This window comes from Hyperolius riggenbachi, chromosome 11, assembly GCF_040937935.1.
Source record: "Hyperolius riggenbachi isolate aHypRig1 chromosome 11, aHypRig1.pri, whole genome shotgun sequence".
Classification (NCBI taxonomy): domain Eukaryota; kingdom Metazoa; phylum Chordata; class Amphibia; order Anura; family Hyperoliidae; genus Hyperolius; species Hyperolius riggenbachi.
In genome coordinates, this window is record NC_090656.1 from 117541509 (window position 1) to 117566865 (window position 25357).

The 25357-nt window shown below is 45.5% G+C and overlaps 1 protein-coding gene across 1 annotated transcript in view; it reads left to right on the forward strand.

The window, feature by feature from the left end:
• The window catches only part of LOC137537855 (kielin/chordin-like protein), a 267049-nt gene that overhangs the window by 200003 nt on the left and 41689 nt on the right, over positions 1-25357 (forward strand). The window contains exons 28-31 of the mRNA XM_068259806.1: positions 1427-1528; positions 3869-4000; positions 10372-10473; positions 23871-23999. Coding sequence (XP_068115907.1) covers positions 1427-1528; positions 3869-4000; positions 10372-10473; positions 23871-23999 — 465 coding nt within the window. The remainder of the gene's footprint in view (positions 1-1426; positions 1529-3868; positions 4001-10371; positions 10474-23870; positions 24000-25357) is intronic.

The following is a 25357-nucleotide window of genomic DNA, read 5'->3' on the forward strand; positions in this document are numbered from 1 at the left end:
ACGTAATGCAGAGGAAGTGTGGATGTGAGTGCAGGGGGAGGTATCGAGTTACTTGCAGACAGTGCCGACTGTCAGTGGAGTTTAGAGAAGGAGGGGATCTTGTATTGAGCTGTTACACACAGCTCACAGACTTCAATTAAAAGTATAAATAAACAAGAAACCAGGCTGACTCGCTGACAAGTGCTGAACTCACACAAGCATTGCGTGAGTTCAGCTGCTCCTGGCTAGGAACGCCCCCTTCTCCTGCTTCAGCGAAAGACTCCTCCTGCCGAGACTGAGCTCCCATAAGCATTTGGGTCATGGGACTGAGAACGCAGAGGCGTTGGAAGGGCTGGGGGAGTGGCATTATTAATTTATGAGGCAATTAAGTAAGAAAACAAAAAAATAAAACTTTTTGAGGAGAAGATTGCCCTAAAAATTATCTATAAGAGTCACATTAATGAAAGGTGCAAATCTTCACCTCAGATCCACTTTAAAGTAAGGCAGCGTTTTAAGACACTTTTATAACATGAAAATAAGAGATAAACAGAGGAAGAGTTAATGACGTATTTAGGAACAGATAGTTATTCCTATCCCAGTTTAAAAAAAACATCTTTATCAGTAGTTGTTCTTTAAAACCTGCTTCTCATAAGCATGTTATTTAACCAAGGTCACGTTAGCTGGTTACTGAACCATTATTGCTCCTAAATATGCTGTGCATAAAGCACATAGTTCAAAGGTATGTACAGTTCCCTTTTACCTCTGTAAAATATCTATTTTTATAGAGCACCATGGAATATAATGGTTATATACTGTATAAATCAATATAGACAATAGTAAAACATAGAAAAAAGTGTATTTTTTAGAGGTTAAAGGAACAGTATCAAACCAAGTGTTCTAAAATGACAATGTACAAATAATGTCTAAGTAGCTGTGTAAACATTTTCCTACTTTTCATGTTAAATATCAGAGGCAAAAGCTGTAATTTGTTGTGTATAGATTTTAGCTACATTTGGAATATCTCATTTGCAAAGGGGAATCTCTGCAGTGTGACATGCTAACAGTGTAATATTGAAGCAGAGTTATAAGCAATGCCTCTGGTTTCACACACTATTACAAATGTTTATGTTGCACATAAGATACATTTCCTCTGCTTTCTGCAGACAGCTCTCAGAGACAGGCATCTGCAATGAGAGCTTTCTCTCACACACAGGGTTAATATATATAGTGTGAGGGAGTCCCCCCACCCTTTATGATTAAGTAGTCCATCAGATTTGACGACACTGAAGTGTGAAAGGAATTTGATGATAGTAAACAAAGAGATAAGCATTGAAATGTATACAGCCGTACTTAACAGCACGTCCTAGACTATTCCTATCTCAATTGAAAAAAAACATGTTAATCTATAGTGTTCCTTTAATGGATAATCAATATTTGTTCTTTCTAGGGTCAGACATATATACCACCTCCTGCTGACGAGTGCTGTGGAAAGTGCGTGCAGACATCGTGTGTATTTACACTGCCAGATGGAACCATACAAATTGTCAATGTAGGTTATAACTCCTCTTTCTTTTTATAGTAAATGTCCATGTGATCATTATGAATTGGGTACTGCCATTCTGTTTTGAGTTAATACTGACAGTGGTTGTGAGAAGTATAATTTTTTTATATCTTGTGCAGCCTCTAAAATCTTTTTCTAGCACAAATTAGGATTAAATACCAACTATCAAAAATACTGTTCTTCTGTAAACCCCACATATCTATAGAGCTTTTAGCCAGCATCACTAGCAAGCTTTTCTCAAGTCTCTCAGCACAGCCTGTGTGAAATAATTACAGCTTGTAACAATTGTGTCAACATCAATGCTAGAGCCAATGAGCCATACCATTTTGGAAGGTCACACTTCTCTGTCACTATTCCCATGGGAATGATTTACTGTTTGTTACTGGCCTGCCCACACACACTGCTTTATCACAGATTATAGGTGAGAGATTTTTGCATCTATAGAACAGCTTTTAAACAGGAGTCTTTCATTTATTCCTGTCAGACTTGGAAGCTTACAACCTCTCATTCATAATGGGTTGTTCCTGGCTGTAAACACTCTTTACTTTAGACTTGCTTTCTATCATTTTGAAAAGATTCCGGTCACAGTTTTACTGCTAGTTAGGACTGTCTCTGTATGTTGGATGTCCTGGGCACAGTCCTCCATAGTAATGACCACAGTGAAAACTGTTCTCTGTCATTTTTTCTTCGCACAAGTGAAAAAGATGAAAAAAAGCCTTTGTATTACTATTTGCTAGTAATTCCTGGAAATATATGTGGCATTTAGAATTTTAGTTAACTTTGACCTTCAAACTTCCTGTTTGTTGTCCTTTTAATATTTAACGTTTCCATACATATGCCTGAAAATGACTGCATAAATCTGTTATGTTAAACAACTTTGTTCATGTAACATTTTGTTGGCAACACAGGAAAATAAAAGTTGAATTTCAACACCCCCCCCCCCCCCCCCCTCCCAAAAAAAGAAAGTGGGTCAACCAGGATATTTTTCCTTTAGATCAAAAATGTTGCATGTGCAGATGGTGTTTCTGGGACTTCCCCTTTGTCATGTGAAGATGAAGGGGGAGGTATCTGAAACGCATAGTGACTCAGCCACTCCCAAAGGAGGAAATTTGGCGCGTGAGGTCTTTAGTAATTGTGATCCTTGTTAAGGATTTTGAGTCTTGTGGTCCTGCTAGCCCCGGTTTCATTGTTGTGAACCGATACTCTGATCTTCATGCTGCCACTCCACTCTTCACATGGAGTATGTGTGTTTTTATGTGTGCCCTTGTTTTCAAAATACATTTGTTTTGTGTTTCGCCCCAAATACCTGTATGCTTCTACTACACCATATTTACTGCATATGATTGCTTATTCTATTGTCAGTTGTCACCATTATGAAGATGTGCACATAACCATTTGAAATGTGTAAACGGAAGCTTTTATTGGTATCCAGAAAACACTGGACACATATGGAGTTCTTATTGTCATCCTTGTCCTGCTGATTCTTTGATCTAACGCCATCTCAAATGTAATCCCGTGCCCGTGGCTTCTCATTAGTTACTGTGCTCTGTTCCTTTATTGGTCTCTTAATAGACCAAACCTCTTTTTCCCACTAAGCTTGTGAAGTTATACAAATAAAAATTGTTGCCAGTTTGGGGCTTTTCCCTCGTTTGTTGTAAGTCTGCATGGACCAGATATTTTGTACAAGGGTGCCCTTGGGACGGGCAGGGCCGGATTTGTAAGCTTTACTACCCAAGGCCACTGTCAGCAGCTGCCCCCCTTCAGTATAGGTAGCCAGATGACCCCTCCCGCCCTCCAGTATAGGTAGTCAGATGACAACTCCCCCCTCATCTCCAGTCCAGTATAGGTTGCCAGATAATCCTTTCCCCCTCCTCCAGTTTAGATGACCCTGATGACCCCCCTCCCTCTAGTATAGGTAGCCTGATGACCCCTTCCAGCTAGTATAAGAAGCCAGATGACCCTCGCTCCTCTTCCGTAAAGATAGCGTGATGGCCCTCCTTCCTCCAGTGTAGGTAGCCAGGTGACACTTCCCCTTAATATAGCCTACTGCCCACCCGCCCTTGATCCTGTGGTGCCCTAGGCCATGGCCTATGTGGCCTTGCCTTAAATCCGGCCCTGGGGACGGGTACAGGACACCACTAGTACCCAATCTTTATTTTAGGCTCTTCTAACTTCCATTTTTCAGGAATGAAATTGGTAACTATAGAGCAACTGAAGGGATCTGTCCGGGAAACAATTGGAAAACAGACTGGGCAGTAAAAAATGAAAAACTAAAATAATGTGTAAGTCACTGTAAGTTTTAACATATATTCTAATTGTGTTTTCAAGGAAGGACAATCAGTTCCCTCTAAGTTCGATAGCTGTGTAACCTACAACTGCAAGAAGTCAGCATCGGGAACTCTCACAGCAACTGAAAATCATGAGATCTGCCAATATCAGAGTCAAAGGGACTGCAATGCCGTAAGTTGTTAGGGTATAATACTCTAATGTTACAAAAACTACTAACATTCAACTATGCCATGGAGAAGTTAAGAGCTTTTGAATTACAGTAGTGTCTCGGTTATCCGGCACCGGTTTCTTGCAGCCGTCCTTCCGCATCCCTCCAGTCAGCAGCAGTGACCCCCTCTAAGCTGGCCAGCCATGGCCAGTCGCAGGTTACTTTTGCATGCATGGCCCTTGGCTGCAAGCCTTGTGATCGCACTTCCGCACCTGGGAGAATACTGCTCATATGCAATAGCGATTTTTCTGTACAGCACATGTGCAGAATGCTGCCAAGCATGGGAGGTGCGTGGCCTGGGGCCATGCATACAGCTGATCAAAGGCTGATACAGCTGACTGGAGGGTTGCAGGTACAAGATAGCTGCAGGGGCTGGAAGAAGCCCCAGGGAAGTATAACTACTTTTTCTTTAGGCTTAAGATTCCCTTTAAGCACAGCAAAGCCCACAAACAACCTAAGAAGTTGACCTTCACCACTGTGGCAGTGATTTGTGCTGGTTGGTTGAGAATGCTGACTAGTTCAGATCTGGATAAGCAGGACTCTCCTGTATAACATTCAGTACATGTAAATGTATAAATATTAGTTCTGACAAACTTGTAAATAGCAATTGCAAACGATTTATTTTCATTGTTCTAAAGGCTGAATACTCTGCATGCATTGTTGAGCAGTAGTGTACTGCTTGAAAACTCAGCCGGATATGAGAAATCCTTTTCAACACAATGGATTTTGTACAGTGCAATATAATTTAAGTCTGATATGATAAAGAAAGTTCTGCCTGTTGCATCTACATGTTTTTTCACTTTTCTTGAGAGGTTCAGCATTGCACCACATTTCATCATGCAGCATAATGTGTGGCAAAGCAGAATGCAATGTTGCACTTTACTGAAGTAAAGATTTTCATGATTGCAGTAAGAGACAGGATTCTCCCTTATAGATAATCAGTGCCAATCAAACAAACAAACTGAGTGGCAACTAGCGATGATTGTAAGGAACAAATTACGATTTCGCTAAATTTCACGTACATTTTCGCAATTGCACTTATACGTAATTACAATTTGCAAATTCAATCTATTTTGTGTAGTCATTCGCAATTTCGCATAAAATTTTGTGAAATTTCGCATAATTTTTTTCTGACTTTAGCAGTGAATACCAAAGCCCCCATATGTGCTATTGACACCAAAATTGCTACATATGTTAAGTAGAATCATGGGTATAAGTCAAAAAAAAGAATTTTGCAAAAAGACCTTATAGTGTTTGAGAAACTCGATTTTAAAAATGCAAGTAAAAAATGGTTTTTAAACTTAGAAAAAGGACAACAATTTTCTTTGCATTTTTAAAATCGAGTTTCTCAAAAACTACAAAATCTTTTTGAAAAATTATGTTTGTGACTTATACCCACTATTCTGCTTAACATATGTAGCAATTTTGGTAGCAATAGCATGTATGGGAGCTTGCTATTCACCTCTAAATTTGGCACAAAATGATGCAAAATTTCACAAAAATGACGTGAAATTTTGAAATACTACTGTTACATATGAAATTAATTACAATTTTCTCTGAAATTTCGCATTACGATGCGTATGCGAGATTTCGGCCCACCACTGGTGGCAACAACTAGAAACTCAGGCTTACCTTAGTTTACTGTGAGCATGTTGCTATAACAGTGAGCTATAACATAACCCTTAAAGTGGACCTTAACTCAGAATTTCCTCTCTGCTCTAAAAGATAAGCAACAGCATAATAACTTTTACTCAAAAAACTTTGTTACAGCGGATACAAATCCTACAATAAATCCGCATTGTGTCTACTTCCTGCTGTCATGAAAGCAGACACAGGGTTAACATCCTGTGTTTCCAAATTAGCTGACACAGCTGAGAGATCAAATTATGATGTGATTAGTCACAGATGAGGGGCAATTAGACAGGATAAACTCTCTAAATACATACTGTACATTGTGCATTTGGTTATGTTTTCCTTCTATTCTGTGCAAGAGTCCAGTGAAAACATGTTCAGTGTCTGCTTACATGTAAACATTTTTGCTTAATGGTTTTTTCACAACACATTGCAGCCTGCATCTTTTGTGGAATGCAAACCTAGTACATACAAATGTGCATGACAACACGTGTTAAAGCTTGTATGTTAAAGCAGCACTGCAGAAACATATAGAACAATGTAATACATTGTTCAGATACCCACTTTTAACCACTTTACCCCCGCCCGTACGGATTTCTCCGTCCCTTTTTCCATCCCTTAACCCCCAGGGATGGAGAAATCCGTACTTTGCGCACTCTCACCGCTGCCCGCGCTCCCGCTCGTAAACACGCCGCTGCCCGCTCGCCCAGAGATCAACGAACGGGAAAATCCATTCCCGTTTGTTGATCTGAGCCCCGCAATGATCCGCTGCCGCTCGGCTGAGCAGTGCGATCATTGTGAGCAATAACAAAGTCCCAGCCTCTTTCTACTTCCTGCAAGCGTCCGGAAGGACGCTTGCAGGTCGCATGAAACAAAAAGTTACTGTTGCCATCTTATGGCCAAATATTAAAACTACACCCTAACCATTTTTTACACACAAATAAACTAGTTTTACACAAAAAATTAACTCCTTACCTCCCACACTCCCCAATTTTTTTTTTTTGTAATTAAAAAAAAATAAAAAATTTACAATTTAAAAAAAATACATAAATAGTTACCTTAGGGACTGAACTTTTTAAATATTTATGTCAAGAGGGTATAACACTGTTACTTTATAAACTATGGGCTTGTAATTAGGGATGGACGCAAAACTGAAAAAAATGCACCTTTATTTCCAATTAAAATATTGGCGGCAAACATTGTGATAGGGACATAATTTAAACGGTTTTATAACCGGGATAAATAGGCATATACATTTAATGGGTTTTAATTACAGTAGCATGCATTATTTAAAAACTATAAAGGCCGAAAACTGAAAAATAATAATTTTTTCCCACATTTTTTCCTATTTTCCCATTAAAACACATTTAGAATAAAATTATTCTTGGCATAATGTCCCACCTAAAGAAAGCCTAATTGGTGGCGAAAAAAACAAGATATAGTTCATTTCATTGCGATAAGTAATGATAAAATTATAGACGAATGAATGGAAGGAGCGCTGAAAGGTGAAAACTGCTCTGGTGGTCAGGGGGTAAAACCCTAAGTTGGGAAGTGGTTAAATTAATTATTGTGGTTTTCAGCATCTGAAACAATTCCTATATCTTGTATATATTAATTACATTTGGTATGTAAGACCCCTTTCAGGTGGGCCGCTGAACTGCACGTTTGCCCAGCAGCTCAGCCGCCCACCTGCTGCCTGCCGGTGCAATTCGGGGGCAATTTAATTGCAGTCGACAGACAGTGGCGTTACTCTGTGGTGTAGCTATGAAGCTATAGGCCCCAGTGCGAGTTTTACATTGCCCCCCCCAAGCACTCTATGTGTAACACTTGATACGGCGCAACAAAACCTGCCAAGGTCATCCACAATGTCAGATGTGCAAGAAGGGGATGGGGAACAGTTTGCTAATGATTACTACTATTCAAAGCATCTATAGAAGTGATTATTGCCACCACTGGACCAATAAACAGCTAATACTTTGGTTAAGGAAGGGCCCCATGGGCCCCTCTGGCCCAAGGGCCCCGATGCGGTCACTACCTCCACGACTACTATTGCTACGCCCAGGGCCGGGCCGAGGCATAGGCTGGAGAGGCTCCAGCCTCAGGGCGCAGTGTAGGAGGGGGCACACAATTCATTCAGCTGTCATTCCTAATTGTGTATGAAGCAGAAAGAAATAAGAAAAGGGGATACATGGCAGTGACTGCAAGCCAGATAACTAGATATTAAGGTGTTGGGGAGGTTGTGGGCCCTGTGGTCCTCTTAGTCTAATAGCAATCAGTGTGTGACAGCTGAGGTGGGAGGGATGGAGGGGCGCACTTTGGTGTCTCAGCCTTGGGTGCTGGAGGACCTTGTCCCTGCTCTGGCAACGCCACTGGCGTTACTGGGCGGTGGAGTACATGCTGAGTCTGAGTGCGGCTGCGGCACTCCGTGGAGGGGGACACCTGTACAGCACCGGTACCGGGTGCTAACAAGCACCCGGCAGGTGCAGGAGAGCAGCTGACAAGCGGTGACTTCTCCGCGTGTTAGCTGCCCATGCGAAAGAGCCCTTCCAGTGATGTTTTTCCTAGGCTATGATGTCACGCAGCCTTCTCCTCCCAAATCCCTCTGGTAGAGCAGGCTTTGATTCTGCTCACTTTGCTACACACAACAAACAAACATTTTGCAGTGAAGCTGCTTGCAAATCCTAAAGCCATCTGTAATAAACGTAAGACTGTACAGCTGAGTGGGGAAATAATTTACCATGGGCCAACACTGACTTAATTATTTCTAAAGTAGTAATATTGTAAAAAATAAGCAATTTTATTCATTAGGATATATTGCATTAAGTTCATCTTTAAATACTTCCGTACCAGCAGTCTCTGCCCCTTAACCACTTCAGCCTACAGTGTTGTTTCACCTTATGCATCCAAGCAACTTTCACCTCCCATTCATTAACCAATAACTTTATCACTACTTATCACACTGAAATGATCTATATCATGTTTTTTTCCACCACCATTTAGGCTTTCTTTGGGTGATACATTTTGCTAAGAATTATTTTTTTCTAAATACATTTTAACAGGAAGATTAAGAAAGAAATTGAAAGAAAAATCATTATTTCTCAGGTTTTGGCCATTATAGTTTGAAATTAATACATGCTACCGTAATTAAAACCCATGTATTTTATTTGCCCATTTGTCCCGGTTATTACACCGGTTAAATTATGTCCCTATCACAATTTATGGCACCGATATTTTATTTGAAAATAAAGGTGCATTTTTTTTCCAATTTGAGTCCATCACTATTTACAAGCTTATGATTTAAGCTTATAATTAAAAAATTATAGTAATACACTCTCTTTACATGCATATTCAAAAAGTTCACACCCTTAGATAACTATTTATGTTGTTTTTTTCTTTTATAATTGTATTTTTTTTTTTTATGAAACATTTTATTTAGCCAATTTTTGGTGTGGGAGGTAAACCATTTTAAATGTAATATTGTGGGTTTGTTTAATAAAAAATGCATGTGGGTGTAGTTTTACTATTTGGCCACAAGATGGCCCCAGTCAAAAAGTCCTGGAAGCGAATGATCTTGCTTCCAGGAACTACAACGAGGACGGGAAACTTTTTTTGTTCAGAAAGACCGCGGCCTCTGATAAGAGACAGTCGGTTTTCTGCCGGGGACTTAGATCGATGAATGGGAACTATGTTTCCATTTATTGATCTTGGGGCTAACGGAGGGCTGTGGGAGTGCATGCGATCGCACTCCCGGCGCAGTGGCAGCAGCACAGTCTATAGTCTATATATCCGTCCAGATAGACTTAAGTGGTTAAGGACCAGAGACTGCTGGTACCGTAAAACGATGTCTCCCGACAAATCACTGCACATACCCACGCTTCCACTGGTCACACTGCTCGCCCATTGCCGCAGGTCCCTCTCTGCTGTGTGAGCAGATGAGGAGCCGCTATCAATGGCTCCTGGCGTTGTCCATCAATGTAAGCCAATGGGATTGGCTCACAGTGATTATCAATCCTTGTTTTATTGAAATAAGATAAGGCAAATACAGTAGCAAATTATATAAAACATAGATACTATTAGAATAGCAAGCAGGATGAATACAGTTATCTTCACAATGAACGCAAGTTATACAGGGGACAGGTTCTCAAGCCATAGTGGCATAGTTCACCCTGTAGATCCAATAGGCTCGCTAATCCATGTATGATGACGAAGGCTCACAGTGATGACAGGGTCAGGAGCCAATGAAATCGTGTGACGACGATTGTTAAAAATCTACTTCCTGTCAAAGCTGCGCAGCTCCAAGCAGGACGTAGAATTCAACCCCGCTGGTCCGGAAGTGGTAAAGAGACGTGTGTGAAATGCACATGTTTTCATTGAAAACCAGCCCTGAATCCAGCAATATGGGCTGCGAAAGTCTAAATTGGTTCTTTCTAATTTCCTGCAGTATTTGTGTCACTGTAAGTGATAGAATCCTCCCAATCCTATCCCTTCTATTTAATAAGTAGATAGGACTGACAGTAATATGTTCTCATTTCATTTTTAAAATTAGCTATCTGACTATTATGAATTATAACTCCTCATTAGGTAGAAGAGGAATTTGTCACAGTTGGTAATGTACACATATCCTAGCATTTCCTCTCTTGTAGTCTTGTTTTTTTCTACAGGCAAATGGATAATCAGTTACTATTTTTGTTTTTCTTTCCAGATTGAGACGTATGAACCACCTCTTGCTGGCCAGTGCTGTGGAAAGTGTGTGCAGACATCGTGTCTATTTATAATGCCAAATGGAGAAAAACTCATTTTAAAAGTAGGACAACTCTATTTCCTCTTAATAGCTAGTGTACCTGTGACTGCTATGCGTTGGATGCAGCATTCTGAATAATTGCAAATGCTTTCAGTTCTAGGAAGTCGTATTCATATTTGGCTCAGTATTCTTTAGTAAGAGGGCTTTTGGTCCATTTGAGCTCCTTATAATATTATAGTGGTCATCATGTATAAATTGTATATATATGTGTATACTGTCCAGGGCCGGGCCGAGGCAGAGGCTGGAGAGGCTCCAGCCTCAGGGCGCAGTGTAGGAGGGGGCGCACAATTCATTCAGTTGTCATTCCCAATTGTGTTTGAAGCAGAAAGAAATAGGAAAAGGGGATACATGGCAGTGATTGCAAGTCAGATAACTAGAGATTAAGGTATTAGGGAGGTTGGGGGCCCTGGGGCGCCTCTTAGTCTAGCAGCAATCAGTGTGTGACGGCTGGGGGGGAGGGATGGAGGGGCGCACTTTGGTGTCTCAGCCTTGGGTGCTGAAGGACCTTGTCCCAGCTCTGATACTGTCTGTATACAAAGCAGGAAATACATTATAAACTGTGGCTGTGCTGTGAAATTTGGGCACCTGCGCCCCCCGATATACAGCAGCCACTCTCGTAATTGTGGCGGATTGGCAGCAGGATTAGGCATGGTTGGTGTTTTTAAGGGTTAGGCATGGGGAGGGGGGGGGGGGGGGGGGGGGTTAAAGGACACCCACGATGAAAATAAACTAATGAAATAAAAATTTTTATCTATCCTCCTCCTTCTCCTAACAATTACTTTTTAAGATATTCCACAGTTTTATTTTATATTTAAATCTACTTTTTAAGTCTTTACTGTTTTATTGGTTTTGCTCAATGACACGTTCATTGAAATATGCCAGAGCTAAAATCTATGAACCATTGACCCTTTTTATCTCTTACCTGCTCTCAGAAGCCATTTTCTGCTAGGAAAGTGTTTTGTAGTTTTAATTTCTTATCGGTGAGGGTCACACTGTAGTCTGACCCAGTCCAGACAGAAACTGCCACTTACATAACTGAGATTTAATGCTTTTGGGCAGAGAAAGAAAAAAGGAACACACCATAGTTATTTGTGTGCTTGGCACTGTACATACAGTGGGATGCGACAGTTTGAGCAACCTTGTTAATCGTCATGATTTTCCTGTATAAATCGTTGCCTGTTACGATAAAAAATGTCAGTTAAATATATCATATTGGAGACACACACAGTGATATTTGAGAAGTTTATTGGATTTACAGAAAGTGCACAATAATTGTTTAAATAAAATTAGGCAGGTGCATAAATTTGGGCACTGTTGTCATTTTATTGATTCCAAAACCTTTAGAACTAATTATTGGAACTCAAATTGACTTGGCAAGATCAGTGACCCCTGACCTACATACACAGGTGAATCCATTTATGATAAAGAATATTTAAGGAGGTCAATTGTAAGTTTCCCTCCTCTTTTAATTTTCTCTAAACAGTAGCAACATGGGGGTCGCAAAAAAACTCTCAAATGACCTGAAGACAAAGATTGTTCATCATCATGGTTTAGGGGAAGGATACAGAAAGCTGTCTAAGAGATTTCAGCTGTCTGTTTCCACAGTTAGGAACAGAGATGAGCAGAAACTACGCCAGTGCGAAGTTACGCATCGTATTTTGCATCTATGCATCGTAGTTCATGGGTGAAGTTTCAAAACTACACTTGCGCATTTACGCGTAGCGAAGTACCGCTATGCGTAGTTTACGCATAGTTAACATGTATATTGCACAGTAAACTACGAATGCGGTAATCGCGGATCAAAATTACGTTTGCGCATGCCCAGAAATTTTATTTCAGTTGTATGCATACAAAATTATGCATTGGAAAGGGTAATGTACGCATAGAATGGATCCAAGGAATTAATGCAAACATTTTTCCGCATAAGCGTCCGCATACACTACGCTTCGCACTACGCGTAATTGCATATTTTAATGCGTAGTCTACGAAATGTGTACGTAGCGAATATTTGATTTCAGAGCCGTAGTTTGGCGAAGCGTAATTGCGTAAAACTACGCGTAGTTCCAGCATAACGAAGATGGCTGACTACGACCATCCCTGGTTAGGAACATATTGAGGAAATGGAAGAACACATGCTCAGTTCAAGTTATGGCTCGAAGTGGCAGACCAAGAAAAATCTCAGATAATCAGAAGCGACGAATGTAGAGAACAGTCAGAGTCAACCCACAGACCCAGCACCAAAGACCTACAACATCATTTTGCTGCAGATGGAGTCACTGTTCAACCATTCGGCGCACTTTACACAAGGAGATGCAGTATGCAGGAGTGATGCAGAGGAAGCCTTTTCTCCGCCCACAGCACAAATGGAGCTACTTGAGGTATGCTAAAGCACATTTAGACAAGCCAGCTTCATTTTGGAATAAGGTGCTGTGGACTGATGAAACTAAAATCGAGTTATTTGGGCATAACAAGTGGCATTATGCATGGAGAAAAAACCCACAGCATTCCAAGAAAAACAGCTGCTACCTCCAGTACAATATGCTGTGGGGCTGTGTGGCCAGTGCAGGGACTGGAAATCTTGTCAAAGTTGAGGGACGCATGGATTCCACTCAGTATCAGCAGATTATGGAGACCAATGTCCAGGAATCAGTGACAAACAGGGATGCTCGGATGTGCCTCATCCACGAATTCGGCAATCCGCGTGGTTGCAAAAAAAAATCCGCATTCGGCCCGCCGCATGCGGATTTTCGTCCGCGTCCACGCAACCACGCGGATTTTCTGCCGTGAATGGCGTAATCACGCGTGGATTCCCGCCCGGAGGCGGATTTTCTTTTAACGTTAACCTCCTCAGCGGTATGGACGAATATATCCGTCCATCACCGCCGGAGGTCGCCGCTCAGGCCCTGCTGGGCCGATTTTTGCAAAATAAAAAGCAGCACACGCAGCCGGCACTTTGCCAGCCACGTGTGCTGCCTGATCGTTGCCGCTCTGCGGCGATCCGCCGCGAGCAGCGGCGAAAGAGGGCCCCCCCCAGCCGCCCGAGCCCTGCGCAGCCGGAACAAAAGTTCCGGCCAGCGCTAAGGGCTGGATCGGAGGCGGCTGACGTCAGGACGTCGGCTGACGTCCATGACGTCACTCCGCTTGTCGCTATGGCGACGATGTAAGGAAACAAGGAAGGCTGCTCATTGCGGCCCTCCTTGTTTATTCTGGTCGCCGGAGGCGATCAGAATGACGCTTCCGGAGCACCCTCTAGTGGGCTTTCATGCAGCCAACTTTAAGTTGGCTGCATGAAACAGTTTTTTTTTTATTTAAAAAAAACCCTCCCGCAGCCGCCCTGGCGATCTTAATAGAACGCCAGGGAGGTTAATAACAAAGCCCCCATACATGCTACAATCCCCCAAATTGCATGGATTATCGAGGTGATAAGGGGCAACATAACTTCAACATAAAAAATTCCCCCCCAAAAAATTTTTCTAGAGAAAATGGATTTTAAAGTGAAATCAACACTTTAAATGGGGCTATTAATTGGTAATAAGTGGTTTTAAAAAGGGATATACGCATTAAGCAATCAAAGAGGTGAAGGCGAGTTCCAATGGCACTTGGCGGCGAAGGTACCGCTGGAGGAGGATGAGTGGCTGACGCCAAAAAGGCCCCAGAGAGGTTTTTGTATTTTTTTTTTTTTTTTTTTTGCAGCAATTAGCAATGACATCGCAGCAGAGTTGTCAGTGGACACGGGCAGTGTGAACGCAGAGTGCAGTGGTGGTAGCGGCTGAGTCAGGAGAAGGACTATGCGGGCGGTCAGTTCAGCAGCACAGAAGGACCACGGCAACATACTGGTAGTAGTGGTAGCAGCACAGCGTCATAGTGCTGGCCAAAAAATTAAATGCACCCGGTGACCCGGGCAGTGTGAACGCAGACAGAGTACATTGGTGGAAGCGACTGAGTCAGGAGAAGGAGGACAATGCGGGCGGTCAGTTCAGCAGCAGCACCACAGAAGGACCATGGCAACATACTGGTGGTAGTAGTAGCAGCACAGCGTCATAGTGCTGGCCAAAAAATTAAATGCACCCGGTGACCCGGGCAGTGTGAACGCAGACAGAGTACATTGGTGGAAGCGACTGAGTCAGGAGGAGAAGGACAATGCGGGCGGTCAGTTCAGCAGCACAGAAGGACCATGGCAATATACTGGTGGTAGTAGTAGCAGCACAGCGTCATAGTGCTGGCCAAAAAATTAAATGCACCCGGTGACCCGGGCAGTGATAATGCAGACAGAGTGGATTGGTGGTACCGTGGTAGCGACTGAGTCAGGAGGAGGAGGAGGACAAAGCGGGCGGTCAGTTCAGCAGCAGCAGCAGCAGCACAGAAGGACCATGGCAACATACTGGTGGTAGTAGTAGCAGCACAGCGTCATAGTGCTGGCCAAAAAATTAAATGCACCCAGTGACCCGGGCAGTGTGAACGCAGAGTGCAGCAGCGGGAAGCGACTGAGTCAGGAGGAGAAGGACAATGCGGGCGGTCAGTTCAGCAGCAGCAGCACAGAAGGACCATGCCAACATACTGGTGGTAGTAGTAGTAGCACAGTGTCATAGTGCTGGCCAAAAAATTAAATGCACCCGGTGACCCGGGCAGTGATAACGCAGACAGAGTGCATTGGTGGTACCGTGGTAGCGACTGAGTCAGGAGGAGGAGGACAATGCGGGCAGTCAGTTCAGCAGCAGCAGCACAGAAGGACCATGGCAACATACTGGTGGTAGTAGTAGCAGCACAGCGTCATAGTGCTGGCCAAAAAATTAAATGCACCCAGTGACCCAGGCAGTGTGAACGCAGAGTGCAGCAGCGGGAAGCGAATGAGTCAGGAGGAGGAAGACAATGCGGGCGGTCAGTTCAGCAGCAGCAGCACAGAAGGACCATGCCAACATACTGGTGGTAGTAGTAGTAGCACAGCGTCATAGTGCTGGCCAAAAAATTAAATGCAGCCGGTGACCCGGGCAGTGTGAACGCAGACAGAGTACATTGGTGGAAGCGACTGAGTCAGGAGGAGGAGGACAATGCGGGTGGTCAGTTCAGCAGCACAGAAGGACCATGGCAACATACTGGTGGTAGTAGTAGCAGCACAGCGTCATAGTGCTGGCCAAAAAATTAAATGCACCCGGTGACCCGGGCAGTGATAACGCAGACAGAGTGCATTGGTGGTACCGTGGTAGCGACTGAGTCAGGAGGAGGAGGAGGACAAAGCGGGCGTTCAGTTCAGCAGCAGCAGCAGCAGCAGCAGCACAGAAGGACCATGGCAACATACTGGTGGTAGTAGTAGCAGTACAGCGTCATAGTGCTGGCCAAAAAATTAAATGCACCCAGTGACCCGGGCAGTGTGAACGCAGAGTGCAGCAGCGGGAAGCGACTGAGTCAGGAGGAGGAGGACAATGCGGGCGGTCAGTTCAGCAGCAGCAGCACAGAAGGACCATGGCAACATACTGGTGGTAGTAGTAGCAGCACAGCGTCATAGTGCTGGCCAAAAAATTAAATGCACCCGGTGACCTGGGCAGTGTGAACGCAGACAGAGTACATTGGTGGAAGCGACTGAGTCAGGAGGAGGAGGACAATGCGGGCGGTCAGTTCAGCAGCACAGAAGGACCATGGCAACATACTGGTGGTAGTAGTAGCAGCACAGCGTCATAGTGCTGGCCAAAAAATTAAATGCACCCAGTGACCCGGGCAGTGTGAACGCAGACAGAGTACATTGGTGGAAGCGACTGAGTCAGGAGGAGGAGGACAATGCTGGCGGTCAGTTCAGCAGCACAGAAGGACCATGGCAACATACTGGTGGTAGTAGTAGCAGTAGCAGCACAGCGTCATAGTGCTGGCCAAAAATATAAATGCACCCAGTGACCCGGGCAGTGTGAACGCAGAGTGTAGTAGCGACTGAGTCAGGAGGACAAAGCGGGCGGTCAGTTCAGCAGCTCAGAAGGAGGACCATGGCAACTTACTGGTAGTAGTACCATAACACCAAAAAATTAACCAAGGTAGGCACTAGGCAGGTAGTAACTGTCTTTATATAGGCAGGCATAGTTAACAACAGCACATGCAGCAGCCACTTCATGTCCCCCTGTGTCCGACAATAGGGGCCAGGAACTCACCTTCCACCCAAGCCTGGTTGATTTTCAGGAAGGTGAGTTTGTCCACAGAGGCGTGGGAGAGCCGAGAGCGCTTCTCTGTGACCACACCACCGGCCGCACTAAAGCATCTCTCTGAGAGGACACTGGAAGGAGGGCAGGATAGGAGTTCCAGTGCGTACTGGGAAAGCTCGCTCCAGATGTCCAGTCTCTTGACCCAGTACTCCAAGGGGTCCACGGGGCTGTCGGGGTCATTGAGCCCGCTGGATGACCCCATAGAGTCAGACACGATGGTGGTCAGTCGTTGCTTGTGCTGGTTGGTGGTGGATGCTGTGGCGGGCACCTCTGTTCTGGGCTGCTGCACTGCATACAGGCTCTTGCTTAGGCTCTTCAGGTCTCCGGGGCGCCAGTTGCTGCTGCTGGTGCTGGTGGTTGTTGTTGTGCTGCTAGTGGCAATGGCAGGCACCTCTTGCTGGCTTGGCAGAGCAGTTACAGTGGGGGTGGAAGGCTGGGGGAATGCTTCCAGTAGTCTGCGCACAAGGGCCTCCTTCAACTCCCTTGTGCATTGCTCGGTGGTGGATGGCGTCATTAAGTCTCCCAGCTTCCCCTTCAGACGGGGATCAAGCATCAAGGTAATCCAGATGTCCTCCCTTGAACGCATCTGGATCACCTGGGGGTCCCTGCGAAGGCAGCGCAACATGTGCACAGCCATGGGAAACAAGTGGGCCCTGCCAGCAAGATCTTCCTCGTCCTCGCCATTGTCCCATAACGCATGCCTGTCCTCTTCCTGTGCCATGTCGTTGTCCTCCTCAAACCGCCATCCACGTACAACGCCTGCTGCACTCTGCTCCTCCTCCTCCTCCTCATTCAGGTTAGGGCCCTCCAACTCTTCCACTACCTGCTGTGAGCCCTCCTCTGAGCTGGACTGTGCTGCCATCTGCTCCTGTTCTTCCAACTGCCTCAGGGCTTCATCCCCACGCTCAATTAAATTGTCCATTGCCTGCTCCAGTAGACAAGCCGAGGGCACCCACTGGCACACAGAGGCCCGCTCCTCACTGACCATCTTGGTTGCCTCCAGGAAGGGACTCAGCACCAGGCATACTTGCTGCATCAGTGTCCACTGAGTGGCAGTAATCATGGGGACTTGCTGGTTGCTGGGGACACTTGGGTGTAGCATGTAGGCCCTAAGAGCCAGCCTGTGCTGACACAGCCGCTCCAACATGGCCAGAGTCGAATTCCAGCGAACTGGCATGTCGATGATCATCCGGTGTTGTGGCCTTCCATACTGCTGCTGTAAGGTGGACAAGAGTGCAGAGGCAGTGGCTGACAGGCGGAAAAAGCGTACCACCGCCCGGGCATCCTGCAGCAGCTCGCTCATCCCCTGGTAGGTGCGCAAGAAGCGCTGCACCACAAGATTGAGCACGTGGGCCAAGCAGGGGATGTGCTGGAGGTTTCCCTGCTGCACTGCTGCCACCAGGTTGGCCCCGTTATCAGCTGCCACATACCCCACTTCCAGGCCTCTGGGGGTCAGCCACCTCCGCTCCTGCTTCCTGAGGGCGGCCAGGACGTTGGTGGCCGTAAGCCTCTCCTTCCCCAGGGTCACCAATTTTAAAAGGGCTTGGCAGTGCCGAGGCTTGGCGCTGCTGCTGCCGAGGCAGGCTTGCTTTCCGGGTGCAGAGGGAGTGTCGTGACAGGACCCTTCTGCATCCTCCCTGATCCCGCGTGGTGGCACCACTAGCTGGGCTGATGCGCTCTTGTCCTCCCTCCCTTCCATCAGTGTCACCCAGTGGGCCGTAAAGGACAGGTAGCGACCTGTCCCAAATCTGCTACTCCACGAGTCTATGGTCACGTGGACCCGCTTGCCCACAGAGTAGTCCAGGGAACGGGCCACGTTTTCCACCGCAAACTTATGGAGTGCTGGGATCGCGCTCCTGCTGAAATAGTGGCGACTGGGGACTTGCCACTCGGGGATGCCAAATTGGAGCAGCGTCCGCATGGCGCTCCCCTCCTGCACCAGGGAGTAGGGAAGCAGCTGTGATGCCATGGCCCGGGCCAGCAAGCCATTTAGTTTGCGGATCCGCCTGTGGCTTGGAGGCAGAGGCTTGGTCAGACCCTGAAAGGTGTCGCTCAGCAGGGTCTGACGACGCTGGGATGCAGGGGAGACAGAGGAGAGAGACGAACACTGGCTGCCAGCCTCAATGTCTGTGTCCTGAGTAGCCGAGGTGGAAGAGCGCTTGCGTGCTACTACTGCTGCTGCTGTGGGGGATTCACGACCCTGAGGGAGGGATGATGCTGCTGCGCTGGTGGGCCTTCTGCTCTCAGGAACCCCTGCCAGCAGTGCCTGCTTCCTCTTAAACTCCGCATACTCGCGGCAGTGGCGGCTTCTCAGGTGGCCCTGGAGGGATGAGGTACCCATCTTGCTCAGACTTTTCCCACGGCTCAATCTTTTGCTGCATAACCTGCACACCGCATACCTTTTGTCATCAGTACATTCCTCAAAGCAATCCCACACTGGTGACTTTAATTTACTGCGGCCCCCACTAGCAGAGGGTGCAGCGGAACAATGTGTGGTAGTAGTTGCCGGGGGTTGCATGGTGGTGGTGCCAGCTGAAGCAGTGTCCTGTCTACTTCCTCCACGCCCACTGCTGCCGATGCCCCTGCCCCTGCCTGACATATGGCGATATTCTTGCCTAGGCCGAGGTGACTCGTCATCCTGCTCTGCCTCTGACCATTCTTCCACGGACTCAGCAGGCTGCACATAGTTAGGGTCCACAACGTTGTCATCATCAGCAGCATCATCATAATCCAGCTCTTCCTCTGACTCCCCCGCCTCCTCTTCTGTCCCTACATCCCCAGACACAGACCCCTCTTCTTCATCACCAGAACTCAACAACGCTTGTGATTGTGGCCCGATCTCAATCTCTGCCACATCAGTCCCCAGTAAGTCCTGAGCTTCTTGCATCAGCAGGTTCCCAGATGCCGGACTGAGGGACAGAACGCTGTCATCCTTGGAGGGCTGCTGACCAGTGGGTGCTGGGGTGGATGTCACAACAAGCGTGGGACGTTGGCTGCTGCTGCTGCTGCTGCTTGGAGTGGTGCTCACAGTAGAGGTCTGGGAGGAAGTCATGATGTCCATGAGTACGTCAGGTTCCATTTGCTCAACCACCACACGGGGACCAGAAACTTTAAAATATTTGGACAATGGCGTCCGCTGACTCGGCCCAGGCTTTGCTGCCCCCCTTTCTGCTGCATCACGACCACGTACAGCTGGGCGTCCTCTCCCTGGACGTGGAGCAGTCCCAGAAGTGGCTGAGGCAATTGAACTCCCTTTCCTCTCACCCCGCGAAACCCTGCCAGACATGTTGCTAGTAATGAATCACTGGATGCAGTGGGCACAGTACAAGGTCACTGAAGGATGCACCAGGCACAGTACAAGGTCACTGAAGGATGCAGTGGGCACAGCAGTGGGCACTGGATATACAGCTAGGTCACTGAAGGATGCAGTGGGCACAGTACAAGGTCACTGAAGGATGCAGTGGGCACAGCAGTGGGCACTGGATATACAACTAGGTCACTGAAGGATGCAGTGGGCACAGTACAAGGTCACTGAAGGATGCAGTGGGCACAGCAGTGGGCACTGGATATACAGCTAGGTCACTGAAGGATGCAGTGGGCACAGTACAAGGTCACTGAAGGATGCAGTGGGCACAGCAGTGGGCACTGGATATACAACTAGGTCACTGAAGGATGCAGTGGGCACAGTACAAGGTCACTGAAGGATGCAGTGGGCACAGCAGTGGGCACTGGATATACAACTAGGTCACTGAAGGATGCAGTGGGCACAGTACAAGGTCACTGAAGGATGCAGTGGGCACAGCAGTGGGCACTGGATATACAACTAGGTCACTGAAGGATGCAGTGGACACAGTACAAGGTCACTGAAGGATGCAGTGGGCACAGCAGTGGGCATGGATATACAACTAGGTCACTGAAGGATGCAGTGGGCACAGTACAAGGTCACTGAAGGATGCAGTGGGCACAGCAGTAGGCACTGGATATACAACTAGGTCACTGAAGGATGCAGTGGGCACAGTACAAGGTCACTGAAGGATGCAGTGGGCACAGCAGTGGGCACTGGATATACAACTAGGTCACTGAAGGATGCAGTGGGCACACAAGGATGTCACACTGTGTGATGAGATGCTTATATGCCAGCGAGCGAGCAGTGGGCACTGGGCACGGCACAAGGTCACTGACAGAATGAATGAACAGCGCTGGCAGAGAGTGGCAGCGCCGGCGGTGTGACTGGCTGCCTGCAAATAGTACAAGTGTATAACTGTCACTGGAATATACAAGTGAACACTGCAGCTGCACTAACCTGCCTGCCTGCACTACACACAGATAATCCCCACTCCCACTACACTGACTACACTGCAGCACTGAACCTGCCTGCACTACACACAGTTAAATAATCACTAGACTCCCACACTCCCACTACACTACACTGACTACAACTAACTACAGCAATCACTCACTGACTAGCTAACTGTGTACAGTATAAGAGCAGTGTTAGCAAAAAAAACGCTTTGTTTTTAACACAATAAATGCACTTGCTCAAACAACAATGGCCTGGAGATAATCCTCTCAGCACCACAGTCTAGCAAGGACAGAGCTATTCCATCATGGCCGCCGCTATATATTCAGGAGGGGAGGGCATAGCTCCCCTCCTGTGATTGGTTGCTAGGGCCTGGCTGGGGCCCTCTGATTGGCCTGCGATGTGTCACTTCCGCATAGTTTGACGCATTTCCGCTAACCACGACTTCAGCGCCGGGTTTCACGAGCGTGAATGCGGATTTCTGTTCACATTCACGCGAAGCCGAAGCAGATTTTCGTGGTTGAAAATCTATTCACGGCTTAGCGTGTCCGAGGCGGAATGCGTCAAAATGGTCGTGAATCCACGCGTAAGCGTGATCACGACCTGGCGGTGAGCACCACTGGTGACAAAGCTGAAGCTGCGCCGGGGTTGGATCTTTGTCAACGACCCTAAACACTGCTCTAAGTCCACTAAGGCATTCATGCAGAGGAACAAGTACAACGTTCTGGAATGACCATCTCAGTCCCCAGATCTGAATATAGTGGAAAATCTGTGGTGTGAGTTAAAGAGAGCTGTCCATGCTCGGAAGCCATCAAACCTGAATGAACTAGAGATGTTTTGTAAAGAGGAATTGTTCAAAATACCTTCAACCAGAATCCAGACTCTCATTGGTTCAAATTGGTTAGGAGATTTTTGTCCATTAGTGGTCCCAAAGCATCATTTACAAATGTTCATACGAAGAATCGTTCGTAATCGATCGTTCAGCAGTATGCATGCTGGATTAGTATGGCTTTATTAAATTAATAAGCCATAGGCACAGTTTGCTCTTCCTCTGACACAGGAGACCTGGGTTCAAATCTTGCCTCGCAAGCGCTTTGAGTCTGACAGGAGAAAGGCGCTATACAAATACTGCCATTATTATTATTATTATCTAGGTGTGCGTATGGCTTTTAGGGACAGAAAGGGATGCTTTGAATAATCAGCAGTGATACATCATGGGAGATCGTTCTTGCTTTTATGAAACTGAATTAAACATACCTTGTGGTTTAAGATGGCAAATTCATATTTAACACAGTCTGTTTAGTAAAAGGGATTTTTGGTTCTTTTGAGCACCTTGTAGTACTATGCAAGTGGTTCTGGATCACCCCTTGTGAGCAGTTTCTGTAACAAAGAAGAATCTAAAGCAGAACTATAAATCACAAGGAAGTGAAATAAGACCTGCAAAGAGGTTAAAAAATGGTCTTTCAATAAAATATAGGAATTGGTATTAACCCTCCAGGCGGTCTATTAGAAACCGCCAGGGTCAGCGCAGCACTATTTTTTTTTAAAATCATGTAGCGAGCCTAGGGCTCGCTACATGATAGCCACTGTACAGCGGCATCCCCCCGCCCGCTTGGATCGCCTCCGGCGATCTTTGATCAGGAAATCCCGTTCAAAGAACGGGATTTCTTGAAGGGCTTGCCCCGTCGCCATGGCGACGGGGCGGGATGACGTCATGGACGTCGTGACGTCTAAGGGAGTCCCAATCCACCCCGCAGCGCTGCCTGGCACTGATTGGCCAGGCAGCGCATGGGGTCGGGGGGGAGCGGCACGGTGCGGCGATCGGTGGCGAATCAGCACGGAGCGGCGGCGTTCGGAATGCACACGCAGCTAGCAAAGTGCTAGCTGCGTGTTGCAAAAAAAAGTATGCAAATCGGCCTAGCAGGGCCTGAGAAATTCTCCTGTGCGGCATACCCCAAGCTCAGCTCGGGCTTACCGCCAGGAAGGTTAAGCAGTAGAAGAAGGGTATAGTAGTTCCAATACATACAAAGGTGATAAGAGAGAAGGTGCAGCAGCCACAAAGGTATTACTTCATTGGTTACTGTTTATAAAGTACAAGGAGGCATTTAGAGTAGTCTGAAGGTCCCTCTAGAAAAACAAATAAAATTGTATTGGCAATGAACTATTCAGGCCTTCAGAAAACAGAGTAATAAAAATCAACAATTATCGGGATGAGATTGATAAGGTATTGAAATCTTGTGGTCAAAAGCAACACGGACATTTCTGTATTTTTTGGACTATAAGACTCACCTTTTGTCCCTGAAAAGTGGGGAAATAATTAATTGCGTCTTTTAGTCCAAGCAGGGAAGGCATTAGGTATTGTTTTAGGTTCACTTTAAACTGTTTTTTTTTTTTACAGTGGTAACCTAGCAGTACTACTGGAATTCGTATTTAATGTTTCATTTAGCAAGTCAAGTCAGGAATCAGGTCTTGACTTATACTTTAATCATTGCAAATCAAATGAAGGTAAGGTTAGCACAATGTTGACTTAGTCTGTGCTGACTTATGCAATAAACCAAGAAACTGCATTGTGACAACGGTATGCTAACCTTACCGTCATTTGATTTGCATTGACTTTGATGGGTGACTTGGCTTAGCACCCAAGGCTAAGCACCCAAGACCACAGGCAAGGTGTGCCACTCCAAAAAACTTTTGTGTATTAAACTTTAATTATGGTATCTTCAATGAGCTTTTGAGCTGCATTTATATCACAAAATTGCTGCTTTCCTGACATTTTGTAGAGATACATTTTGACTAAAGCCTGGTAAATCAATCATTGGCCTTTCCAAATTAGATGTGTGTAGCATGCTTTAGTTTATACTACAGCACCAGCTGAGACTCACGTTATATAATTTCCTTTTCTTTTTCATTTGTAGGCAGGTGAGAGCAAAATATCTGATGACCATTGTACAACCTACACTTGTTCAAAAGTAGCTGGAGGTGGAGTACTTGCAAGTTCAGAAAAGGAGACTTGTGAAGTTACTAGTGAGAAGGATTGTCAGATTGTAAGTTCCAAAGAAATGTTGATACTGTAGCACCTGTTTCTTTCAATAGGAAATAACACATTCAAACAACAAAGATAAAAAAAAACCCAGTAAACTACAAACAGGCAACAGGTTAAAATAAGCGAGAAAATTAACAATTTTATACAAACATGTAGTTACTTACCATGGATAGCTAAAGTAGGTAAGTGACTGCTAGTTCAGTAACTGCATCATTTAGTATATGCCGCAATAATAAAGAAGAATGCCTCTTAAAGAGGAACTCCAGTGAAAATAATGTAGTAAAAAAAAGTGCTTCATTTTTTACCATAATTATGTATAAATGATTTAGTCAGTGTTTGCTCATTGTAAAATCTTTCCTCTCCCAGATTAACATTCTGACATTTATTACATGGTGACATTGTTACTGTGGGCAGGTTATTTAGCTGTTTCTAGCTGTTCTGGCTTTACAGACAGCTGTAAACAGCCATTTCCTGTCTGTGAACATTGTTACATTGTGGCAGTTTGCCCAGAGTACTGTACGGTACCCAGAGCTTCTTGTGGGAGGGGTTTCAGCACAATATCAGTCATACAGCGCCCCCTGATGGTCTGTTTGTGAAAATCATTATATTTCTCATGTAAAAGGGGGTATCAGCTACTGATTGGGATAAAGTTCAATTCTAGGTTGGAGTTTCTCTTTAAGTCATGTTCAGCTGAATAACAATAGGGAGGGAGATGTTAAAGAAGTCCTATGGTGATTGTCCCACCCAATTACAGAGATCCTCTTGGGTAGCTGCAAGAATCTTTTTATTATCAACAGTACTAGTCAATTTTATGCCACCTGAACCAACAGGAGTACTGTTAAGAAATGTGTGTATTAAGGCTGCCACCATTATTCCTATTTTAAGTAAAACTGTAACAAAAGTACCTCTGGAAAGGGAAGCTTCTTGATTCCATGTCTTTCTAAGCACCCGTTTCAGTGCTGGCATCCCCTGAATATCCGCACAGGCACAGTGGTAATCCGTAATTATGAATATAATAATACAAATGCCATTATTGCAATAAAATTACATTCCTAGATCTGGCAGGTGTAAGTAGAGTACACACAAACATACTGTACATATACTCACCACAAATACAGTACATAGAAATAGTGACATTCACATTTCAGTGTGTGTACGGCTATAATAACCTAATCACTTCTAATGGTGCTTGAAACATATCCTGTTTTGTCACGAAAGTCCTAAAATGACTACCATATTTAACTGATTGTGTACAGCAGGCCAGTGCTGGGCCGAAATTACGCATTAGCGTAATTACGCATCGTAATTCACTACAAATGCACCGTAAGCGTTACGTGTAAGGTTACGGTATTACGCGTA